The sequence below is a fragment of the Aspergillus multicolor genome, assembly GCF_047715735.1.
Source record: "Aspergillus multicolor strain CBS 133.54 unplaced genomic scaffold BDW74scaffold_20, whole genome shotgun sequence".
Taxonomy (NCBI): domain Eukaryota; kingdom Fungi; phylum Ascomycota; class Eurotiomycetes; order Eurotiales; family Aspergillaceae; genus Aspergillus; species Aspergillus multicolor.
Window position 1 is genome coordinate 306,879 of NW_027395971.1, and position 23,167 is coordinate 330,045.

The following is a 23,167-nucleotide window of genomic DNA, read 5'->3' on the forward strand; positions in this document are numbered from 1 at the left end:
CCCCCTACGAAACATGGAAGACAAAAAGATATCACCGCTAGCCCACTTCCCAACAAGCCCTTACTCCGAACCCCTCCTGCCGCAACTCGCCATCGCAAACCCCTACTACAACGAAACACACTACGCCCTCCGCGCTTGGGTCAGAGATTACGTTGACACACACATTGCACCATCCGCGCAGGAATGGGAAGAAGCAGGCGAGGTCCCGGCAAAAGTATACAAAGCGCATGCGCAGCACGGCTTCACAATCGTACACCCCCTGACGACAGCTGAAGATGCCGCGAACCTATCATTACCCGGGAATGTCCCAAGGGACAAATGGGATACCTGGTGTGGGCTTATTGTCGCTGACGAGCTGAATCGCGTTGGCTTTGTCGGTGTGATTTGGGGTCTTGGTAGTGGGAATTCGATCGGGTGTCCGCCTATTGCGCGGTTTGGGACGCCGGAGCAGAGACGGCGGTGGTTACCGGGTGTTGCGAGGGGGGAGGTTCGGTTCTGTCTGGGGATTACGGAGCCAGATGGTATGTCTCCTTCTGTCCAAGTTCCAGGGCAATCGACTGACAGAGTGTAGCTGGTTCCGATGTAGCAAACATCCGCGCGACAGCAGTTCGCCAAGGCGACTATTACCTTGTCAACGGATCGAAGAAATGGATCACGAATGGTATTTGGGCAGACTATTGCACTGCAGCGGTGAGGACTGGTGGCGCTGGCAGGAGTGGGATTAGTTTGCTGGTTATTCCGCTGAAAGCGAAGGGTGTGCGTAGGAGGAGGATGCACAATTCTGGAGTCAACGCGAGCGGTATGTTTTGGAGGAAGCTGTCAGCGTAATCATGAGGAGATAAGATATGGACTGACAGGATATCATCAGGCTCAACATTTATTGAATTTGACGACGTGCGTGTCCCCATTGACCATTTGATCGGGGAGGAGAATAAGGGGTTTCCACTTATCATGTCTAGTATGCACATCCCAAACATACCAGGCAAGATAAACGACAGCTGACACTCGCAGACTTCAACCCCGAGCGACTCTCTCTAGCCTGCGCCTCTCTCCGCCTTGCACGTGTCTGCGCAGAAGATGCCTTCAGCTACGCCAGCCAACGGCAGACGTTCGGAGCGCCCCTGATCAGCCGACAGGCAATCCAAGCGAAGATATTCAAATTCGGGCTGATGATTGAGCCGGCTTATGCATTTATGGAGCAGCTGGTGAACATTATCGAAAATACGAAGAACGAGAAGGTCGACGACGTGCGGATCGGCGGAATGACTGCGCTGTTGAAGGTCATGTCGACCAGAGCCCTAGAGAAGAGTGTCCGGGAAGCGCAGCAGATTCTCGGTGGAGCTGGGTATAACCGTGCCGGGAAGGGCGCGCGTATCGAGCAGATCAGTCGTGATGCGAGGGTTCATGTTGTCGGCGGTGGGAGCGAGGAGATCATGATGGGATTGGCCTTGCAGGAGGAGATGAAGGCGCTGGGAACCAGGAAAGCTTCGCTCGAGAGGAAGGAGAGAGAGAAGGCGAATCTGTAATGTCCATAGTACCCCAGATCATGTGGCGTGACGGCTGCTTTTTGCTGAGCGCACTAGCTGAGATTTCAAACGCGAATACGGTGGACATTGTGTAGACTAGCCTGATTGCAGCGCTGGACTAGAAGGCGCCAGACAGTCTAAAGTTGCGGCGAGCCTTTGAGCTTTCTGACCCCTTCTGCACAGCCCGTGTATTTCCCCTTCAACATCTCTTGTGCTCCTTTCTCCCTACGCTGTTACGAAGCCTTTGTACCCTGGCTATTGAGACCATGGCCCTCTTTTCACCCCGTTCGTCTTTCAGACCATGGGCACATCTGGGGTATATCTACCTTCGTCTGCCATCTTGTCCTCCTTCTCTCCCAACCACTCTCCCCACTTGCTCAGCAGAATCCAAATCATCACCGAAATACTCTTGCTACTTGCACAGAAGTCCACCGACAGCCATTTCTTCATAAGATCCAAACAGAACGCGAGTCCGAGACGAAGCAATCACTTATCTTCAGCGTATACTCAGTTATTCCGTATCAACCTGGCCCGAAGAACGAAGAGCACAGTCAACGCCATAATGTCCACTAACCCAGGTCCGAGCTCCTCCAAGCGTGCTGACCATGACCAGGAAGGCACCGCGAACGGGAAGTGGTTCAGAGTCCCGGGTGAGCCAAACCAAAGAACTTCCCTACATTGGGCAGTGAGCAGTGTGCTAATACCATGACCGCGGACCTAGCAAACCTCACCTCGGACAATCAGCCATGGGCACCTGACGACACAGAAGACCCCGTCGTCAAGCACTACGAGACTTTTCCAACCCGCAGGAATCTAGACTGGCGGAACGAGAAGCAACAGGCGCTCAACGAAGGCTGCCAACTTCAAGCTGCCTATGCACACACGCGCGGAGAGGCTGCCGTAACCCTTTGCCATCCTTGCACGGAAGAGAAGGGGCCTTGGGATACCTGCATCGCCAGAGAGCATCTGGGCTTTGCAAAGTGGACGTCGACGGACAGGGCTTGTACAAATTGCTTCTTCGATGGGAGAGAGACGGAGTGCAACCATGCTTCTGGTAAGTGTACTTATACCCTGCCGTCTCACTTGATGTCCAGCTTCTGACAGTGCCCATAAGCCCCAGCGCCAGCTGATGAGTTAACTACACTTCCGAAACGCCGCACACGCAATTTCATCGCCCCGCAAAGCCAGTCCCAGATCCATCTTCAAGCCGAACTCGAGAAACCCAATCCAATTCTCCCTATAAAAAAGAAGCAACTGGCCCCTAGGCGATACGCTAGCCCCGGGAATGATCCTTACCCGCAAGGCCCAACGAACCCCAGGTCGAAATCTCGATTTCGGCGCCGGCCTGGTCCTGTTGCTTCGCGGGCCACGACATTGTCTACGGTTGATGAAAATCAAGGCGACGGCGAACAACATACTCCTACAATGGGTACTTCTGGGCAGACCGCTGCTGAAGATGAGGAGACTACAGATCTGGAGGCTCTTCTTCCGGCTAGTGCGTACGAGGACCTTCCTCGCTTGAAACGAACGCGGTCCGACTTGGTTAGAGTTGGTCTCGCATTGCAGAGACGGATCACGCAACTGGAGATTAACAAGGAGCAGAGGGGTAAGCAGAAGAAGGGTTGGAGCCCATGGAAACCGTGGCTTGAGGGGTAAAGCCTTGAGAAAGGGTCTAATGTTTGTTGGGTTGCTTGGGAGATCTTCTATGCAGTTGCAGGTCAGATTTTATTACGATGTCCTTTGTATGTATCGGTGACCTATTGGAAGTTTACTTTGATAGCCAAACCGGCAGATAAACTCTCAATAAGGCAATTCTGCTCACATTCTGAGATCAAAGTGATGGCCTAAATTGCCGGCCAGTCCGGCAATAGTCACGCAGCGATAACGGCGAACAAGATTCCGCAGAACAAATAAAAAAGACATAGTCCACTACGTGCAACTTATAGGAGATCCCAGGGGTTCACAATATCTTTCTTCTTGAGCTCCTCCTCTTCAAGCTGGTTAATCCGTCTCTCCACCAACGCAAAATGAGCCGCCAGGTCCACCGCAGCAACTTTCAAGAGAGCCAGGTCGTTGAAAATAGAAGGGTCAAGGGGAAAGGGGATGACCTTGCCTTCATGGCGAGAGGAAACCCTCTGTGCTGGAGCTGGACTATTCTCCATCTCGGATTTGATTATCATTGAGTCAGTGTTTGCAGTCGCATTTCCAATTTCCGAATCCGAGGGACGCAGGAATAGACGAAGACGGGTGGAAGTTTCCTTCCGAATTTCCGTCACAGGAGGCGTAAGGGAAGGTGTTTCTGGTTCGTAAGTCTGAGCATCGCGAGGAGGAGTGCTAGGCATCACCGAGAATTTTTCTGTTCCAGGAGGGGTAAGGTAAGGCGTCTGTGCTTTGTAGGTCTGGATATCACGAGGAGTCTCAGAAATTACCGAGGCTCTAACTGAATCGTTATCGTCGCTAGTCACTGGATCTTGCATCAGCGGGAGCAGAAACGGGACATAGGTGAGATACGTACTGAGACTACAGCCCGGGCGTGCACTGAACCGGCAGTTTGCGCAAGACCTAGCAGAAACCCCATCTACCATATCAGACCTGGCCACACACATGGTCCAGGGTCCTTTGCCTTGTTGGCAAGCAGTGCAGGGAGCCTCCGCTATGTCTCCACGGGTCTGCGCGAATGCTGAAACCAATGATTTAATATACGCAAGATCTCTGCGCTTTGGCATGCCGTAGTAATCAAGACGCCAATCCAATTTTCTCTGGACGGGTAGATCCAGATAATGGAGAATAGCAGGGTGCGTAGTGTTAGACGGGGCATAAGGAAGATCGTCGGAGTCGAGACCGGTAACTGTTCGGATGGAATTGGTTAGCATTATGTAGTTCCGCCGAAACAACACTCACGCTGGGTTGACGAGCCGGAAAGCCACCCCTTTGGCTCTGTGCTTGCCCGTTTGCGAGCCGCCGTGTAGATTGGCTGAAGGGCAAAGTCGTCGTCTAGGGGGCGCTTCGAGCCCTTCAAGTTCCTTGAAAGGACTGGTCGATAGACGAAGAACTCGGGAAGGTCGTCGCTTCTGCGAGTTGCGTACGCCATAGCTAGTACCTTTTGAGTGTACAAGGATATCGCGTATTGGAAGGTGCCGAGAGAATGAAAGACAAGAGCTGGGATCAGATTGAATATAGACAAATGTAGTGTTCTTCTTGAGTGATCACTAGACAATAGTGCTATCAGCATTTCGTGTGTTAGCAGATGCGGTAACACTTTGACTTGGATAGTTCGTCATTTATATGGCATTGAGTTGTCTCAGACGTGGTGGTTATCCCACTACCCGAGAATCCTTCTCACCTTCCGAGCCTTGTATTTCCGGCTACCATCCTGAGTCTCCCCAGAGCCTAACACCCTCTTCCTCTCTTCTTCGCGAACCATCCATCGTATCAGAACAGAAGGACTATTTGCTTTTCTCGCTGTTCTTTCACTACCCACGGGCTTCATCTTCTTTGGTAGCCAGGGTCTTTGAAACACTTAGGTCCCATCGGTACCTCAATCGTTGCGTGTCCAGTGGTCCCAGCACGCTCTCATTCTATCCTTCCTAAACTGACTGGTCATTGTAGCTGGCTGAGTTTGTTGGATACTCCTAGTATTATGTACAGGATCAAGCCCGTCTCTCGAGCTCTCGATTAGCTTGAATATCAAGAACATATCACCTTGGGCGAAGAAATTCATCAGGATATCAACCACCATACTATCAGCCCCGCCGTTGCACCAAGCTATACGCCGAACAACCATCCGAGTGCCGAATTTGAGATTGAGAGACCAGGGCCGGAAGACCGATGCACCACCTCGAGCACCTCAGGGTCTAGCTCCAGTTCCAAATCTGGGGTCGACTTGGGTACCGCACGAAAGAAACGCCGTAACAATGATGATCACTACTCTTCCGACGATGAGCTGCCTACCGTAGCTGGACTTCATAATGCCGAGCCCAGAGTTTAGCTTTTTAGTACCGAGCCGAAAGCTGGGGACAAACAGAGGGACAACAATGGTCAGAAGCAATCTGATCAGGACGGCCGCAGGCGTAGGCATAGAGGCGGCCGAAACCGAAAGCGTCGGGACAGATCTATACCGATCGATAGATTTAATAGACCTATCGACAGGTATACGCCGGGAGATAGGGGGCACACAAGGAGGCAGGGATGGGGCCAGCTTAGCAGTTCAGCGTGAGTACTACATTGTCCACCCCACGTACTATTTCACTGGTGTGCCATATTTATTAATCTTAGAGCAACGAGCAGGCCGGGAGCTGAGACTCACAGTGGATAACCTTTCCATCCAGCCTCCACATTTCCAGACAGGATCATTGATTACGACGCGAGGCGCCCTGTGCTTCGAAACTTGGACTGGCGAAGTTCAATGACTACAAATTCCTTGCCTAACGGAATGTTGAGCCTCGACCACAATTGCAACACTAGTGAGGAGCACAGAGCCGGGCGCCCTCGATCCTGGCTCGGAACAATCCTGGACATGGAGGCCGCCTTTATTCAGACAAGGGGGGTGGTTGCCAAGAAAACATGCGTTCCTTGCTCACAGGGGCGGGGACTTTGGGAGACCTGCGTTGAGGAAGTCGAATTAGATCATAGCGGAGTTTGCGCTAACTGCCGACAATCCGGTGAGCTTTGTACCAATTATAAGTGATCATTGCTTGCCCTTTATCCTTGTCTTTGAGTAAGTGCAAAGTGGACATATTTAGTTGATTACTTTCAACTAGGGGTTTCATACCGTGCGCAGGCCAGTCCCAAGCTTAGCATGAGCATGGAGTCCGCCACCGCCATAACAGAATCTCTCGGAGCGAACATGACCCCGACAACTGCGAGTGCCGTCACGGCAACTCCACGGCCGTCCTCCGAAGCTAGCGGTCACAGCCATTACAAGGCCCTTCCGTTTCCTTTAGGTCGAGAGGCCATCCACAACTTTCCATTACTCAGGGGCGTCGCCGATGATTTGAAAGGCCACTTAGCAACCATCATGAAGCAAATCCGGAAGCTCGAGGAGATGGAGGAGGAAGAGGATCCGTGGGGTCAAGTTTGATGTAGCTGGCGTTAGGTGCCGATGAACATTGCCCATTTGTTGATTTAGCGGTGACGCACCCCCGGCCTTTTCCCCAAATGTGAGATAGTATTTGGGCTTGCTGAATGTATGTATACTTCAAGGCGGAACAAAAAGGTGCGTCAGAACCACCATATATTTGCAGTTAGGGCTATTGTCCTGACGGCTAGGTGCTGTGCCAGGAACCGTAAAATTGAAGAGAGGCGAGGGGATTGCCATCTAGGATGTATGATAATGGCCCTGATTACAAAAGAGTTTGTTCCGCTCATCCCTTACTAATCATATGCCCATTGTGTCTAAGCGATTCTTAGATTCCCACACTACTGCACCCAGTGAAGTACACGAATGGCTGGCAATGAAGAAAGAGGTTAGACAAATGTCAGTATCCGAAATCTAGCCATGAATGCCATCCGTCATCACATACTCGACAACCCGATTAGACCCGATCTTTCCATGGTGTTATGATTTATCATTAACGTAATTCCCGGTCGGTCGGTTCTTCCCGATCGGTTGGTTATTTTCCCTAACAAACTCATCGCGTATCCTGCCTTTGTTTTTAATTAACCACCATGCCACTAAAAGCGCGTAAAAAGAATTAAAATTTAATTAAGCAAGAGGGCAGAATTGCCTGCGTAATACAAGATTTAAAAAATGGAAAATACTTAAAAATTGCGCCCGCAGCGCGTGCATATAACATTCCTATAAATATACTTAGAGGAAGACTGGAGGGCCAATAAAGTTAAGCAGAACTTTGTAATCCCAGGCACTGACTCTCCCTACAGCAAGAAGAGGTTTTAATAACATGAATAGTATTACTTAATATACATGGAGCAGCCCCTAAGCCCTGCAGAGTTTATGAGATGGCCTAAATTATTTATAATGCTGGTTCCTTAGCGCTGTATCCGCCCATTGGAAAGAACTGGGTAATAAAGTTTACAAAAAGGCGCCCTAAAGTTAAATCCAGGTTTACTCGAAGGATTAATTATTAAAGAGCTTTATGTGAAGATCCTAAGTTAATTAGCTAATATTTTAATAAGCTACAGCGTGTTAAAGTTGAGCATGGAATACTTAATGAAGATATTTATAATTTTGATGAAACTGGGTTTGCTATGGGGCTTATTGCAACTATAAAGGTGGTAGCTTGAGCGGAGATGCCTGGCAAGCCATGGATTATACAGCCAGGCAATTGGGAATGGGTTACAACTATTGAATGCGTTAATTTAACGGGTTGGTCAATCCCCTTCATCATTATTTTTAAAGGAAAGCGCCATATTAAGGGATGGTTCGAGGAATATTCTCTCCCTACGGCCTGGAGAATCAAAGTTAGTGATAATGGGTGGACTACGGATGCAATAGGCCTTTGCTGGCTTTAAAAATGCTTTATCCTAGCTATATAAGGGCGGAGGACGGGGGGGTACTCCCTCCTAGTTCTGGACGGGCACGGAAGCCACCTGACGCCTGCCTTTGACTTTGCTTGCAAGGAGAATAATATAGTATTATTTTGCATGCCTTCTTATTTATCTCACCTCCTGCAACCTCTTAATGTTGGTTGTTTTGGTTCCTTAAAGCGCGCTTATAGGGGGATTATTGAGTAAAAAGGGCGCCTGGGATTTAATATTATTAACAAGCTGGATTTCTTAAAGGCCTATTTAGAAGCACACGAGAAGGTTTTTATTAAGGAGAATATTTAAAGCGGATTTAGGGCAACTGGGATAGTTCCCTATTCTCCCGCTGTAGTACTTAATAAGTTAAAGTTAAAGCTGTTAACTCCTACACCCCCTTCTAGCAAAGGTAGGGATTTAATTCCTTCCTCATAGCTCTGTACACCCTATACAGTCTGCCAGGTTAATTAAAAGGCTTTATTTATTAAAAAGCTTCTTAAGGAGGGCTCCCGGAGCCTGTTAACGCCCTTTAAGCAGGCGCTAGATTAATTTATAAAGGGGTGTGAGATGGCTATCTACAATGCCAGCTTGCTGGCTCAGGAAAACGAGGATCTCCGCTTATTTATAGTAGATAATATGCAGAAAAAAGGATAATTTAAGTGATAAATGACACCGACAGACGGCCTCTTAATTTAAGAAGCGCGAGACCTTATTTTATTAAGAAATAATGAAATTTAGGCAGGAAGGGGGGGGTTAAGCGCAAGTGCCCTGCTAGCTTTAACTTAACCTAGTCGCGCCCCACCAAGATGTTTAAGATGCAGAGAGCTGGGTTATATAAGAACACATTATCGCGCTTTTAATAATGTTTTATATAATTAATTTGAATAAGAATTGGTGGAGTTATCTGAATTTAATGTTCTTTAAGTATTAGGGTTGCTGGGAAAACGACCGACCGATCGGGAAGAACCGACCGACCGGGAATTACGTTATCAAAAGACTGCGTCTGAGTCAGCAAAAGAGGGCGGACAGGTCCCTTATGCGAGTTTTGGCGTGACTTCTAGAGACCCAACACTGCCCTCGTTACATAAACCAGATACGAGGCCATGAGCATTATGCCGAGCACCTCACATTCTGACCAGCATTATTGCATCTCCAGCTTACAGTCCCGGTATAGGTATCAGCAGGGGCCAATGTAGGCACCAATATACAGACTTTGGTCTTACCCGGGTGTCAGAGCTCAAGATAACAAGAGATGGCGTTGCAAGCAGAATGCTACCTGGCATTCGCAACGACGTGCATCAGCACTCGCCACTTGCGCTTCTCAACAGGACATAGAGACGGACGCAGATTTGAAACCAGACGAGCAATCCAACATAAGAGCCAGAGTGAGGGGAGCGGTGATGAAACAGGAGACGGTGTTGCAACCAAAGCTTTAGCTGGAATTCCCAACAGTCAAGCGGTGCTGCGTTAGTCGAGTCTCTTGAGAACAAGATTCTATCCATTTAGGATATATTACGAACCGGCTTCCATAGCACAGCATGAGGGACGAGCCAGGGTACGCTGGAAGAGGGCGGACCCTGAAGCAATACGGCTAACCAGCTATGCTGTTCATGCAGGTCAGAGCCTTGTCATGCCGGCAATATACGGTATGTCGGGAGGCGCGGGGAAATCAGCTTGGCAGACAAACGGGCTTTGAAACAGGTATAGCCTTATAGGTAGGTGCCTTAGGTGGAGAGGAGACCCTGGGATCAAGCTAGGTAACAGCACTGGTTTCTGACCATCTGAACCGACCAAAGCAAGGAATGCGCTGTCTGCATGCCTGCACAGGTCAAGTGGACCGCTCTGTTGCGAATGATTTGAGGAAGAAATAGGCGACTGACGTCTTCCAAGCACAACAGGTGAACGCCACTGATGTCGCCTAAGAAGAAATTCATTATATGATCTTGATCCCTGCCGCTGGTATGCGAGTTTGCTGGGCTGGTGTTATCCAGATTATTACTCCAGGTTATCTGAACTACTCCAAGCACCGGCGACCTCGAGGGACCGCAAATATAAAAGCACAGCTTGCGCGCTGTCTGTGAACAAGAAAGCATGGACTCAAAAGAAGAAAAAGACGGAATCCATATCTTACTTCACCTTCCTGGTCCCATCGAAGACTCGATCGTTTCCGATATCACCGAGCAGCTTCGCAAAATCCATTCGGAGACCACTCTTGTCTCGACGGACGAGGACAAACGCTATCTTTTTTTTTCACTGCCCTGAAAACGAATATAGCATTCTCGAGTCGTTTGGCGACCAATTTCGGCAATGGCTAGACACGCAAGTCATTCTCACTTACCGAACAATCTGCGGAAAAATGTGAGACGCATCCTCTGTGCAGCACTGCTCCTCCTGCCCCTCACAGTAGCCTCTACCATTGCTGCCAAATCCGAAAGCGTTGATATGACTCATGTTGCTTTGTTTGCTACTTACTGGTATTCGTGCTTATGGTTTGTCGATGGGCTTGTTTAGTGTTGCCGAAGTGCCTAGGTAGTGTGCTGAAATTGCAGATCTTGAATACTCATCTCCCTTTCTGGCAGGCTTTGAAGGAAATACATTATCCCAATCTAAAGAGTAGCCGCTTGCTATTTCAGCTTTTGGAGATGGGGCTGGAAATGAGTATTTGAGACAGCGGCCACTCGTCAAAACGGTGTAGTCTCATAAGACCATAAGCTAGGAGATGACATAGGACAAGGTCTACGTGCCTGAGAGAGAAGGAGAGGGTCAGATGGATAGTGAACAAGGTGTCATGCTAGCATTATGGCCTGTCTTTTCCCTGGCTTAGGTTGATTGTTGATTGAAACGGCTCTCTATCGTACCATTACCTAGTCTTAGATTTCCGACCATCCTTTCTGCTGGATTATTCAATATGCCAGCTACTCCTCTCTCGTGGACTCGCTATTCCTCGAAGGTCAGGACATCAAGCGTGACCATGGCGGTGAATATCCAATTTCATCCCACGCGTTCGCTGTGCTCGTGAAGGGCCGACCCCGGCCCTTGGACCGCGCAGTCTTCTCATATCCGATTTTTCTTTTCTCCTCCTAACTACACCTCAGCTTACCAGGATACAAACCATACCATTTACGACGTCTACCTCTACCCACCCACGGCAGGTTTATAATGCAAGCAGCGAACCGTACCGGTCAAGCTTCTCCCATAATGACAAGCATCAACAATAACAAGCGCCAGCGTGCGAAGCCTGCATTCCCTATCGATGACAGTTCCTCTACATCCACAAATCCACTCCGAACCGAAGACTGAGACGGGAATCAACCGGCTTTGGAAGAGGGAACTGAAGATGATAATCGCGACACCATGACTGGACGAGCACCGAAACGATATCGACCGGCCGAGAGTCAGGACGAGGCATATCCTCACATTGGTAATTCCAACGGAGGAGGCTATGATGTGAAGAAGGATATCCAGCGAGACCGCTGGAGAAATCAGCCATATGCGAAGGATCGGCATAGTAAGTTCCAGGCGCACAGCCACGGGCATCTCATACCAATCCAATGTCCAGGTATATACGTCGTACTCCGAACTGACAACCTAACTCCAGACATGTCACCTACAGGCAGCCTGAAGACAAAGCAGCCCCAGCGCAGTGGCAACCTGCACGGCATTACAGCCGACAATCTACCCACCGCGCCCCCTGGACTCCGAACCAAGACGATGCGTTTCTACAAGAATCGTCCAGTGCAGCGGAGCCTCAACTGGCGTGTCAGCGGCCACGGCTGGCAAGGAACATCCAGAGACCTGGTGCGGCCTTCGTGCAGACAAGGCACCGTGGCCTTGAAAGAGTGCCAAAGCGGTTCGGAAAGACATGGCCTTTGGCGCGAGTGCGTGGAGCGACTGGGCACGATGAACAACGGGACATGTCAGAACTGTCACCAGGCTGGGAGGCTGTGCACCAACTGTAAGACTCTCTGCGTTTGCATGGAATACAATTGTTGCTTACAACTGGATAGTCCAGAAGGCAATCTGGAACGCAAACTCGAAGTACAAGTACAGCAACCCGGGGAAATTTAAGCAGGGTCATGGGTTCAGCGGAAAAATGTCAGCTCGCAGGAATCAATCATTTTAAGCTCGCTCGCTGACCCATCGCCCAACGAAGACGCGGTCATTGTTCCGTTCCCTTGACGGCGGTGTCGTTCAATGACCTTGCTTTTCTTGAAGCTGCAGCCGATAACATGAGGGCCCAAATGGGCGTGATGGACCGCCAAATCAGCAGACTACAAGGCACAGAGCAGGAAGATGACACATGGGGAAATACTTGAGCCAAGCAAGCAGGCCAAGCCGAGATATACATAGACAGATCCAAGAGCGACATCACAAGTACAGCCTGCACACTGATCTGGAAGGGAGAGAGAGCCTCTTATGCTCCACGAACCGGGTGCAGGTATTGGCGCAGCATAAGATGATCTATGGTCGGCAAGCTGGCGCCGTTCAGAAGGTACGAATTTTATGGGCTACAACTTTCTCTGCGCTATGTACGCGGCCATACATCTTGCGTTCTTCTTGCACCTTACTCAGCCATCTTTACGGCATTCTCTTATTTAATTAATGCGTTGTACTGCAACGCTAGGTAGATCAGATGCCATTAGCAAATAGCACTCCATTTCATAAGTCCAAATAGTCCATAGAGCAAACCGACGCTGTCACTCGGAGACAATATCAAGGTACACCTCAAATTGTAGGGGAATCACACGTGAAGAGGGCGCCTTTCTGGCGGTCACAGTGACAGTCACTGTGGTGGTGAATAGCGTATAAATGGCGCAGCAGTCCCTGAGGGTATCAATACGCTCTTCGACGATTGCGCCTATCCCATCCCAACTCAACTTGTTCTCCATCCTTGTACTTCGAACAAGTAGACAGAAATCTAAGTATGCATCATACATTTTCTATCTGATCCAACCGTATAATCCGGCAAGCGTGTAACCCGGCAAGATGGCATATCCGTCCACCGGCCTGAAATGCAAGCGCACGGTCAAACCCTTAAGCCAGACGATCATTAGCGCTGCCACGAATCCATTGCATGGGGATGCCCTGAACGACACTCTTTATGACCAGGCTTCCAGCTAAGACTACGAGAAAGAGGACGGTGGAGATGGGCCAGATGAAGAAGACGACGAAGGGGAACATCCAGAGCAAGACAGTGCATTAGACCTGGATGGCTTGAACGAATGTACGTATACATTACAAGCCAGACCCTCGTTCAATCCACCTCTGGTAGTAGCTTGGTCGATGCTAACCGATATTTTTGAACCTGCAGTCAAAGGCCTCAACCCCAACGACCTAGACCTCCCCCTCGCAACAGCCGACGCCGCCAACCGCATTACGAAGCTCAATTACTACATACTTGCCCCTATAGCTCGCAAACTCAAGTGGCGGCTCGACAGCGACGGTGAACCAGTTTGAAGGAGCCTGTCAACAAACGCCATGGTTATAACGGGCTTCATGCAAACCCGCGGCCCGGAGGCCATAGTGCCCTGTTCCGGGTGCAGCCGGGGAAAGGGACCCTGGCAGACTTGCGTTGTGGCCGAGCGAGACAAGATAACCAGGCGTTGGAAGTGCGTGAACTGTGGGTTTACTCGGAGGAAATGCGATCTAGGTGAGTCATGTTACCAGCAAGTAATATGATGGATTGCGATGCAGCAAGAGAGTGGCTGGGCTAACCATCTGGCCATCCATCCAGGCTCTCGTGTTGGTTTCAAGAGGGGCGGTTGTAGTTCTGGCGACAACGGCAACGCGCGCAAGAGACAACGCCTCCAACCCCAAACCGAAGTATCGGGTTCACCGGCAACCAAATCGCACATTATCACCCTGAGGTATCGGCCCGCTCGACCTGCTAATTCTGCTCCGCCCTCTGCCGGCCACCAAGCTCCAGGGTTCCCGGATTCATCAGTAACTCGAGAAACGCCCAGCGCAATGGAGACTTACGCACAGAACGCTTGTCAAACGTCAGACATCCACCTGAAACCTCCATCACATGTCAACACTCGAGTTGGAACGGAGAAGTTTAGCGTGGGCAAGAACGCAGTGTCGCGCCATGATGGCAAGGTGCTGAAGTTCCCTCTGAGCAAAGAGGCGCTGTTCAACCTTTCGATGCTCCGGCAGGCCAGGCGCGAGATGATGGCACATCTGCAAAAGGTAGAGAGGAGAATTGCCCAGCTGGAAAAGAACCAGAAAGCTGGCTGGGATCCGGTATGAGCGGACTTCCTATTGATCTTATCTTCGTTTCGAGATGAGGGCTTCGTTTGGGACGTGGGCAGGATCTCCACCTGAGACCATGCGCTGGCTTTGGCCATACTGCCGTATATTTGAGCTGGATTATATATCTCGTTTTACATGCCATAGACTTCCTCAGCCTTGATACAACTGGGCTTTCGATTAGCCGTGACGTAGCAAGGAGAGTGCGTCTGGAACGTAGGAGAGGCAGACTCGCATAAACAAACCTCTGCTTTAGATATTGCAGGGCCGTCCACCCATGCTTCCCCAATAGCGTCAACGCCAGTTCTCCCGGGAATCGCAATCCCAATCCTGGGACGTGAAGTGAAGGAAGGCCCACTACCGAATTCCATCCATCTCATTCACCGTAATGAAAAAGTCCAGAACTCCTCTCAAGTCAGGAAAAGTGACGTCCACCTCGCCAACAATCTTAACCTCATCACCATTCCTCCATCCATCTCTTCAAACTTTCCATACTCACCTTCAACTTCAACTCAACCCCATACCCATCAACAAAGCCATTGTTCCGTCAATACTGGACAGCCACCATGGATAAATCATCAACTGCCAAAGATTCTTCCCAGTCAAACCCGGACCGCCCTACCGCTGGTGTGACAGTTCCACCTTCGACGTATAGATTCGGAGCGGGACACAACCCCTTTGTCCAGCGGGACAAGAACGGGAAGATGATCATGAACAGCGGTGCGCCAGCTAGACGGCTACGAATGCTACCACCGGGAGCAATACGGGCACCAAGAAACACGTCTCGAGATGCGGCTGGGTCTATCGGTCAAGCTAACTCTGAGCATACGAAAGAGGCGAGCAATGGTAGGACTAGGGACGTGGATGCTAAAGGAACTGCATCTCCAGGCCCTACCACCCCCTCGAAGCCTCAAGGACAACCCAGCAAGTCCAAGAGTAAACCACCCGTCGAGACTCTTGTCGGATACCCCCGCGTATCGCTCGATAGTCTTCCTATCTACGACCGGAACTTCACAAACCACACGATAGACCTGCACCAAACCCATCCCGCTGAACGACAGCTAGACTGGCTCGTGTATATCCGTCCCACTCAATCCATTCCACGCTGGCATGGAGATAAGCAGGATTTGACAGCCGCATTTATCCAGACACGAGGCAAGTATGCTCTGACGAAGTGCACTAATTGTGAAGCGAAAAAAGGTCTCTGGTTGAAGTGTATCGAACGGCTTGAGCCGGTGAGGACGAAAAGTGCTTGTGGTAATTGCGAGCAGTCCGGACTGTGGTGCTCTAATGGTACGTTAGTCTATTCGGTTCGTCCTGCTTGAGGCGGAAGATGAAGTGAAGCTGACCAGGTTCTGCAGAACTTGCTCCTTTGAACGCTGACTCCAGTACAGCGGTAGCCTCGGAGACAAGGATTCTGAAGATACCCGCTCTGCTAACAAATCCGAAGGATCCATCCTTAACAAATAGCACGGCGAATAAAACGTCGAAGAAGACACCCGTTTGGCTGGCCAAGTCGAAAATGACTCTGTCCGGGAAAACACCGGCGCAGAAGGCACACAAGGAGAGGGCATCGGCGACGAAGACATCCAAGGAGAAGGCACTGGCGCAGGAAACACCCACCGAGAAAGCATCAGCACAGAAGACATCCAACAAGAAAACACCGGCGCAAACAACGCCTGGGGAAAAGACATCGGGACAGAGGGCACCGGCGCGGAAAACACCCACCAAGAAGATATCCGAGGAGAAAGCACCAGCGCAGGAGACGTCCAAGAAGAAGGCATCGGTGCAGAAGACGCCCGAAGACAAAATCTCGGCCCAAGAGGCACCCAAGAAGAAGGCGCCGGCGCAGAAAAAGAAGCCCAAGGAGAAGACACCGGGACAAAAGACAGCCGAGGAGAAGGCACCAGTGCAGGATGCTCCGAACCGGGATAGGCGCAACCCGGTTCGCGAAACTCGCAGAAGCCAGGCAAGCCAGGTAAGCCAGATCCCAACAAAGCCGAGCAAAACCCGCAAACCTGCCACGCCCACTGTTGCCGTTACACCCAGCTTCCCAGCACCGTCCGCTCTGGATGAAATTTCACGCACGCAACCCCGTCCGCAGGTGCCTTTCCCGAAGCCCACACCAACGTCCCCAAAACCAGATTTCAGAAAACCGGGCCTCCACCGGTGGTATGACCAGATGGCGAAGAAATCTATGAAACAGAACATTCGCAAGGTTGTTATCAAAGCAACTCCATCAAAAAACGAAACTGCATCTGTGGACCGAGCACCAGCTGGACTTGCATCCGGGCACAACACAACCATAAGTCCCGCTGGCTTAGAAGGGCGTAAACGGAAGCTTACCAGTCTTGAGCAAGACGTAAGGGAAGCGGGCGAGTCTTCTGGATGGCCTAAGAGGCAGAAAACAAAATCGGGAGAGCAGTTTGAGGGGGAAGAGCTTTGAACGGCGGCCTTAGTGGTGGTCTCTTTGTGTTGAGGAGAATGAGCGAAGCCGGCACTTGTAAAATCTCTCTAAATCTGAAGCTAGGACCTAGATCACTCTTGGGTGTACTTCTAATGGCAGTCAATGTCCTGGTTGATGTGTAGAGCATTTATCTCAATTCTCTCTTAGTTCAGTCTGTGTAGCTTGAATAGATGCAACGCAGAGCGAAAATCACATTAAGTACATGGTCTAAATCTTCTAATCTTTGCGTATCTGGCGTTCTCACGCCACTCCTCATAAATCCACCTTCTTGGCCAGGGAGTGCCGATCTCGGGGTTGGCCTACCAGCAACCTGATCTAGCAAGGCCACCTGTCGTCCTACGCCCGCTGTATCTGCATATCCCAGCCCTCGTCCCGTTCCTTCTAATCGGCTTCCTGTATATCTCTCTCCAACCATGGGCTACTAATCAACCTAAGTCACTAGGCGAAGCCTTGTATAATCTCGTCAATACGCCCATCTCAAATTTCTGGTCAAAGGGAAAAAAGCAACGCACGACTCTGTGCGCAACCGCCTTGTCGTCATTTGCCCTTCTTCCAGAGGAAATAGCATCTAGCCGAGGCCAAAATCTCTAGTAAGGGTCAACGCCCAATGCTTTACGCCAGCATCGCGAAAAACAATCGTCAAGTGCTGGCCCACGAAGACAAGAACACAAGGAGAATCGTGAGCACAATTTTATCTTCTCATCAGAAGTACAAGGTCCCACCACTAACTAACGTTACAATAGTGAGGGTGTCCTTAACATGACTCCAACGGCCATATCTCCCACTTGTGACCTTGGCCGCTAAAGAAGTGAATTCGGAATAGCTGGACCTCGCGGTGCTTGCACTGGCATGCCAACCTGATTGCCGAGTTGATGGATGTTGGAACCCAAGGCAGCGAGCCCTGAATGATCACTCAATCAAGCTAAGCAAACAAAAGCCGACGAGAATCTGAAGCCAGATAGGAGTTTATATTACTTTCTTTGCCTCGCATTGCTGCGGGGGAGGTTCCATTGCGTCCTCGCGTCGTTGTTCAACTTTGAAGCAGCGCCAGCACCTGGCAGAAGACGTTCGGAGCAAAGGCAACAGCAGCAGGCTCGGTTGCGCACCCGCGTAGTTGTTCAACGCCATGGCAACAGCAGTATCTAGCAGGAGAGATTCGGTTTTGAGCCCGGCGAGCCTACGGCGCGGCACGCAGCAAAGGCAACAGCATCAGGTTTACTTGAGCACCTGCGACGACTACTACGACTACCGCTATGTCGCCAACTTTCCCCATTACCCACACTACAATTGCCGAGACCTCCTTGTGGTGCTCATCGCGAATTATGTTAGCAAAATCGGCCCTTTCCTACGAGAATACCTGAGCTGGCATCAAACCGACAGCTGACAACCCCAAACATCAATACCTGCCATTCACCTGCAGATACCTGATCATGAGCCTTGGCAAGAAGAGCCTGTGGATCTGCTGGTCATGTCCGGGAGTACTGGGGCAGCCCTAAGTCACTACAAGGTACGCAAGGTCCCGAACTCCATACACCTGGATATAAAACCGCCCGTCTTCAACCTCCTAACAATGCTCTCATCCCACTTACACCCCTCTCCTATCCAAGCTTCAACGGTCACAGCACCCACATCCACAAAGCCATCTACAACACGTACACCAAGTCAACTCGTTAACAGCTCCTCAAAATGCCTCCTAAGGAAGATGGCAAATTCGCCCAAGCCACCGCCAAACTGCTCACCGCAGGAGCTAAGCCAAAATCCGGAACTGAAAACGAGAAACTGGGAAATCGTAAGTCCACTTTCAACCGTCAAGATTATGGGTCATGATTGCTAACAAGAGTCACATTTAGCTATATCTGGGCTACAATCCATGTCCGCACTCACCATCGGAGGAGCCAAAGATGGGGCAACTTCAAAGGATGGAGATGAGGCTTCGATCAACGACCATCCGGATCATCTCGAACTTCCCCTGGCTCACTAACAGGTCAAGGAAATTGCTGAACGTATGGGAGCCATACAGGCAATAGTCAACCATAAGCAGGAACTGCTGCGGCTGCCTGAAGAACTTTCCAATGGTCACATTGAGATCTCAGAGGATGTTCATCGATTGGATGTAGTCCGTGGACTTGACGACTTCATGATTCCACAAGAGGATGATCTAGAATTCTTGGAGCAGACAGTCATTGTTTTGGAACGTCAGCGTGACATCAAGCGTCAGCATGATGCTCGCATCAAGGAATTGAAACAGGATCAAAAGGCGGGGGAGGCAGCGGCTACCTCGAGCCAGGTTGAGGAAGATGCTGCGCAGTAAGACTTCTATTTGCGCATGCAACGAGACAGAAGTATTTCACGTTTCCCTGGCATATCCTGGTGTTTCGTTGCAGCATCATGTCTAGTTTTTTTCTTTTATCACAATGTTAATTCCCTTAAGTGTTTTTTGTTCAATGAGCTACAATTGGCGCGTTCCTGCTTAAGTAGGAGATCAAGGTTCGTGCCTGTAAATGTGTACCTTAATCAAGCTTTGTCAAATCAATACCATATTGTGCCTACCAGTAAAGTACAGGAAGGTAAAGTGTCATTGAGATTGTAATGGCTCAAAGAGGTGTCCAGCCCACTTTTCCCGTTTGTCTCTCCACCCATTCCTCCCCAACTTCTCCAGCCTTCTGCACCCACCAACTAAGCACCTCTCAAGGCTTACCCAGTGCACAGTATTCAGACCTTACAATTATTCTCTACCAGACACCGTGCGGCGAGCTACGACTAGTGACCTGACCTCCAAGTCCAAGTCCAAGCCCGACCGTAACTCGCGCGTCTCACAGGCGAACGAACGAAATCCACTCAGTAGCAGAACAAGCATCTCGCCCAGCGGGGGGCATACAACAAGGGCGCAGGCCACTACCAACCAGACACGCCGTTCAAATGAGCGAAATTTGCTCGCTGGCACCTCGCCCACGGGAGCACAGGCAAGGCCGGAAGCCACTATCAACCAGGCCAGCCACTCGAATGTGCTCACTAGCAGAAAAAGCACCATGCACGTCGGAAGCCAAACAGCAAGGCCACAGAGTATTACCGACCAGACCCTTCGCTCGTACCTGGAAGATCTGCTTGCCAGCATCACACGCAAGTCGACCGCTAGAGATCAGACAGCAAGGGCACAACCCACTACCGCGCACCCTACTAGCTCGAACGTGTGCCCCTCGACGTACCAAGACGAGCATGGTTCGAACCCGCTGATCATACCGAAATCACAGCAGCATTTGGTTCACTGGCCTCCTCACATAGAGGCTCAACGGCACGGCTTGGGTTCTGGCCCTAAAGTCCGGCCGCTTAGGGCCAACAATAGCGTTCAGGCCAGCGGCGGGATTGCTAGAGCTACGCCCAGAGAGTCAAATGGGATCCGAGCCACAAAGAAAGCCCGAAGTGCGGACGCAGACCGAGCGAGTCGCAGAGACGAGGACAATCCGGAGAGAGACGGTAAGTACGGACACGGAAATACTCGCAGATTCGAGAACACTACAGGGATAAACGGTATGTGGTATGAATCGTATTTTTCATCTTAGGTTTGGCCATAGCCTATTCTCGACCTACGCCAACATAGACATTCCCCCAGTATCCTCCTTTCCAGATCCGGAGCCAAAGCAGTCGTCCAGACTTCTAGAACCACGGCCATCACGGACACACACAAGGCCACCTGGAGTTAGACCAGATAGCCTACCCGTCACACCTGAGGAATTGGACTCAACCATTGACTTCTACCTAGGCGTCGCCGTTACCCGATCGCAAAATGGCGCGACCCCCATCCATCTCAGCAACGGCTTCAGCGGTCCCCGTCCGAAGTGGACGGGCATCATCACTAATCTCAAAGCGGCATTTATTCAGACCAGAGGAGACCTTGTCAGTCAGCCCTGCAAAGCCTGCAGTGAGGGAAGGGAGTGTGACGGACCTGTGTGGAGAGGATCGAGCAAGCTGGCATGGGCATGGGCGTGTGCGTGTGCACCAATTGCCTGCAGTCTGGCGAGCCCTGTACGAATTGTGAGTGCTTGCTTTGTGTATTTGCATGGTATATATTAACCTTGTTAACCTGCTAGCTCTACGGCGAGCGTATGATTCATAGCCACGAGCATGAGGTTACCGCCAACGACAATGACCACGAAAGGGAAAGCGAAAGCGAAAGCGAAAGCGCAGGCGAAGGCGAAGGCAAAGACACACCTATTGCTAGGATCCAGGCCATCATAGCTGACTCTGCCACCCTACCACGGCTTAGTGAGGCAGATAGAGCCATGGTTGCTGGGCACGACCGGGTGATTCCATTTCCTCTCCGCGACGAGGACCGCAATAACGCTGAGGTTCTTATCAAAACATACGAGGATTTGAAGCATCAATTGCTAGCTGTCCACGCCAAACGCCTTGAGCTCGAGAAGAAAATGGCCGGAGACCAAACCCGAAGCCCTCAGTAGCAGCGGAAAGGGGGGCCGGATTCCTTGAGATACCTCCGGAACAACAAGCAGCTATGTCAGGGAGTAAAGTCTTGGAGACGAGGTACATGAATGGTTAATTGGAAAAGAAGGATCTTAGAAGCTTAGGTCTAGTGTATTTGGTCGGGTATTGCAGGCATGGCATGTTCTACGACTATGGCTTCAAGGGGGGCATAACAATATCATCTGCATATCTATAGCAGGTACATTGGTTACACGTACTTGACAGTTGAACAAGTCCTAATCATGCATGTATAGCCTTTCCCATAACAATTCTCATCAACTTTGCAATTGGACACATGTTAGTTCCCTAGTTAGTTGGTTGCTTCATTTCATTCATTGGAGGTGAATTACCCATGAAATCCTCCTGGTGCACAGAGCGAAAACAGAGCCGGGGCTTTTCTCACACTTAATTCCTCCCGGACATATTTTCTTTTCGTCTTTCACACAGCTCTTATTGTCAGGCAAATTCACATTCAGAGCCATTGTTCGGAAGAAACTTAACCCGTCACGATGACGACCCCCTCCCGCCCTCATCATCGCAAGAACAAGCCCACTGGCAATCTGAACACCCAGGACAACTCCGTTCTACCTCGTGAGAATCTTGTTCAGCCAAGCGCTGGCTTTCAGGGCCAGAAACGAACTCGAGCAGATGCTGAGCTGAGTGACGGCGATGGGGACGAGACACCTGCCCCCAATTCGCGTGAGCCTAGTCTGAGCCTTGAGGAACAGGTTAGACAAGAAGCAACCGAGGACCAGGATCGTGCACGATGTAAGTTTCTTACTGGACCACCGTCTCGGTTACCCTGGATAGTAATCCATGCGAACAGATTCCGGCCTTGACCCTAACGACCTCGACCTCCCACTTGCGGATGAAGGCATGATTCGCAGCAACAAAGCATTGGCCAAGCTTGCAAACCAACCCGTGCTCAGAAAGCTTGATTGGCGTAAAGATAAACATGGGAAGCCAATGCACAGACATCTACGGGGTTCCAGGTACATTCGCATAGGGTACAAACAGACCCGAAATCCGAAGGCGAAAGTACCCTGTCTGGATTGCCGGTCCAAATGCGGTCCATGGAAGACATGCGTGATCTCAAAGGAAGATAAGAAGCGTGAACAGTGGACATGCACAAACTGCGACTTTCGTCGGGGGAACAAACACCCTTGTGGAGAAGGTGAGTTTATTCTCCTTGGTTTCGAAGTCGGCCACGGGCGATTGGTGATGCGTGCAATAGCCCGCTGATATACGGCATAGGAGATCCTTACAGCGATTCCAATCCCAGACGCGCTCGCCGTAATCCTGCTGGCCGACATCGGATGTCGCAGGAGCCAGCACTGGCAGCAGCTCCCTCTGGACCACGACCGAAACAGTCTCTGTCTCCCACTTCGCTTGAACAACCTCGCATGGCTCGTCCCCCGGCGTCTCATGGAAAGCAAGGTCAGCAGCCCGCTAAGGAAATCATGAAAGAGAATGTCCGACCCACCGAAGTCTCACATGAGGCTATTGCGACAACTAGAAGCTACCCTCGCGAAGCGCATAGAGCCTCGTCTCTCGCCGATGACAACGTAGCAGGCTCTCGCAAATCGGATGGCTCCCACAAATCGCCGTTGTCGGCAGACCATGAGTGAAAACAGCGCAAGGAGTGTGACCAGAATCGCTCCTCGGGCCACCGCAGAGATGATCTGGAACGTGGGCGCTAGAATCGGCGTTCTCACTGGCGACTGGAATACTGATGTCCTGGGAATTCTGTTTTGCTTGCCTTGGGTGTATTGGCAGGTGCTGTAGGGCGCCCTTTCCTTGTGTCACCCTTGTCTCATGTCCAATCATTTATTCATTCATAGTCCCTTACGTACTTGCAGGGCTTAATTCGCTTGAACTTTGTATGTCTACCGTACACTAACAATGCACCGAGCAACTCCTTGACTCTGTAAACCTCAACCTTGCGTGCTTCTTAATCTCTATAACT

The 23,167-nt window shown here is 50.6% G+C and overlaps 11 protein-coding genes across 11 annotated transcripts; 9 read left to right on the forward strand and 2 right to left on the reverse strand.

Annotated features, from left to right (window-relative positions):
• Positions 1-13: 13 nt before the first annotated feature.
• Positions 14-1,531, forward strand: BDW74DRAFT_186513 (acyl-CoA dehydrogenase family protein; the record flags this gene model as incomplete). The annotated part of the gene is made up of 4 exons (XM_073731278.1): positions 14-521; positions 572-799; positions 869-958; positions 1,012-1,531. 4 exons carry the CDS (start codon positions 14-16, stop codon positions 1,524-1,526), a joined length of 1,341 nt encoding a protein of 446 aa, XP_073581943.1. The 3' UTR covers positions 1,527-1,531.
• A 557-nt stretch (positions 1,532-2,088) lies between these two features.
• Positions 2,089-3,182, forward strand: BDW74DRAFT_180084 (DUF3716 domain-containing protein; the record flags this gene model as incomplete). Its single annotated transcript, XM_073729643.1, has 3 exons — positions 2,089-2,176; positions 2,248-2,580; positions 2,641-3,182. 3 exons carry the CDS (start codon positions 2,089-2,091, stop codon positions 3,180-3,182), a joined length of 963 nt encoding a protein of 320 aa, XP_073581944.1.
• Positions 3,183-3,466: 284 nt separating this feature from the next.
• On the reverse strand, positions 3,467-4,617 carry BDW74DRAFT_180085 (DUF3716 domain-containing protein; the record flags this gene model as incomplete). Its single annotated transcript, XM_073729644.1, has 2 exons — positions 3,467-4,374; positions 4,428-4,617. 2 exons carry the CDS (start codon positions 4,615-4,617, stop codon positions 3,467-3,469), a joined length of 1,098 nt encoding a protein of 365 aa, XP_073581945.1.
• A 571-nt stretch (positions 4,618-5,188) lies between these two features.
• BDW74DRAFT_156880 (uncharacterized protein) lies at positions 5,189-5,637 on the reverse strand. The gene has a single exon (XM_073725056.1). The coding sequence runs from the start codon at positions 5,602-5,604 to the stop codon at positions 5,374-5,376; it is 231 nt and encodes a 76-aa protein (XP_073581946.1). The 5' UTR covers positions 5,605-5,637; the 3' UTR covers positions 5,189-5,373.
• A 293-nt stretch (positions 5,638-5,930) lies between these two features.
• BDW74DRAFT_156881 (DUF3716 domain-containing protein) lies at positions 5,931-6,233 on the forward strand (the record flags this gene model as incomplete). The annotated part of the gene is made up of 1 exon (XM_073725057.1): positions 5,931-6,233. A coding segment is annotated over one exon (283 nt), but the record flags the coding sequence as incomplete, so codon positions are not given.
• A 3,766-nt stretch (positions 6,234-9,999) lies between these two features.
• On the forward strand, positions 10,000-10,553 carry BDW74DRAFT_156885 (uncharacterized protein). The gene has a single exon (XM_073725058.1). It carries the CDS (start codon positions 10,314-10,316, stop codon positions 10,515-10,517), a length of 204 nt encoding a protein of 67 aa, XP_073581948.1. The 5' UTR covers positions 10,000-10,313; the 3' UTR covers positions 10,518-10,553.
• An 807-nt stretch (positions 10,554-11,360) lies between these two features.
• On the forward strand, positions 11,361-14,255 carry BDW74DRAFT_180086 (uncharacterized protein; the record flags this gene model as incomplete). Its single annotated transcript, XM_073729645.1, has 6 exons — positions 11,361-11,514; positions 11,605-11,961; positions 12,014-12,079; positions 13,141-13,230; positions 13,318-13,449; positions 13,741-14,255. 6 exons carry the CDS (start codon positions 11,361-11,363, stop codon positions 14,253-14,255), a joined length of 1,314 nt encoding a protein of 437 aa, XP_073581949.1.
• A 566-nt stretch (positions 14,256-14,821) lies between these two features.
• BDW74DRAFT_180087 (uncharacterized protein) lies at positions 14,822-16,701 on the forward strand (the record flags this gene model as incomplete). Its single annotated transcript, XM_073729646.1, has 3 exons — positions 14,822-15,548; positions 15,617-15,651; positions 15,706-16,701. The coding sequence occupies 3 exons, from the start codon at positions 14,822-14,824 to the stop codon at positions 16,699-16,701; spliced, it is 1,758 nt and encodes a 585-aa protein (XP_073581950.1).
• A 2,026-nt stretch (positions 16,702-18,727) lies between these two features.
• Positions 18,728-19,033, forward strand: BDW74DRAFT_180089 (uncharacterized protein; the record flags this gene model as incomplete). The annotated part of the gene is made up of 1 exon (XM_073729647.1): positions 18,728-19,033. One exon carries the CDS (start codon positions 18,728-18,730, stop codon positions 19,031-19,033), a length of 306 nt encoding a protein of 101 aa, XP_073581951.1.
• Positions 19,034-19,751: 718 nt separating this feature from the next.
• BDW74DRAFT_180090 (uncharacterized protein) lies at positions 19,752-21,179 on the forward strand (the record flags this gene model as incomplete). The annotated part of the gene is made up of 3 exons (XM_073729648.1): positions 19,752-20,250; positions 20,321-20,754; positions 20,811-21,179. The coding sequence occupies 3 exons, from the start codon at positions 19,752-19,754 to the stop codon at positions 21,177-21,179; spliced, it is 1,302 nt and encodes a 433-aa protein (XP_073581952.1).
• A 531-nt stretch (positions 21,180-21,710) lies between these two features.
• Positions 21,711-22,829, forward strand: BDW74DRAFT_180091 (uncharacterized protein; the record flags this gene model as incomplete). The annotated part of the gene is made up of 3 exons (XM_073729649.1): positions 21,711-21,969; positions 22,028-22,375; positions 22,456-22,829. 3 exons carry the CDS (start codon positions 21,711-21,713, stop codon positions 22,827-22,829), a joined length of 981 nt encoding a protein of 326 aa, XP_073581953.1.
• Positions 22,830-23,167: the final 338 nt, after the last annotated feature.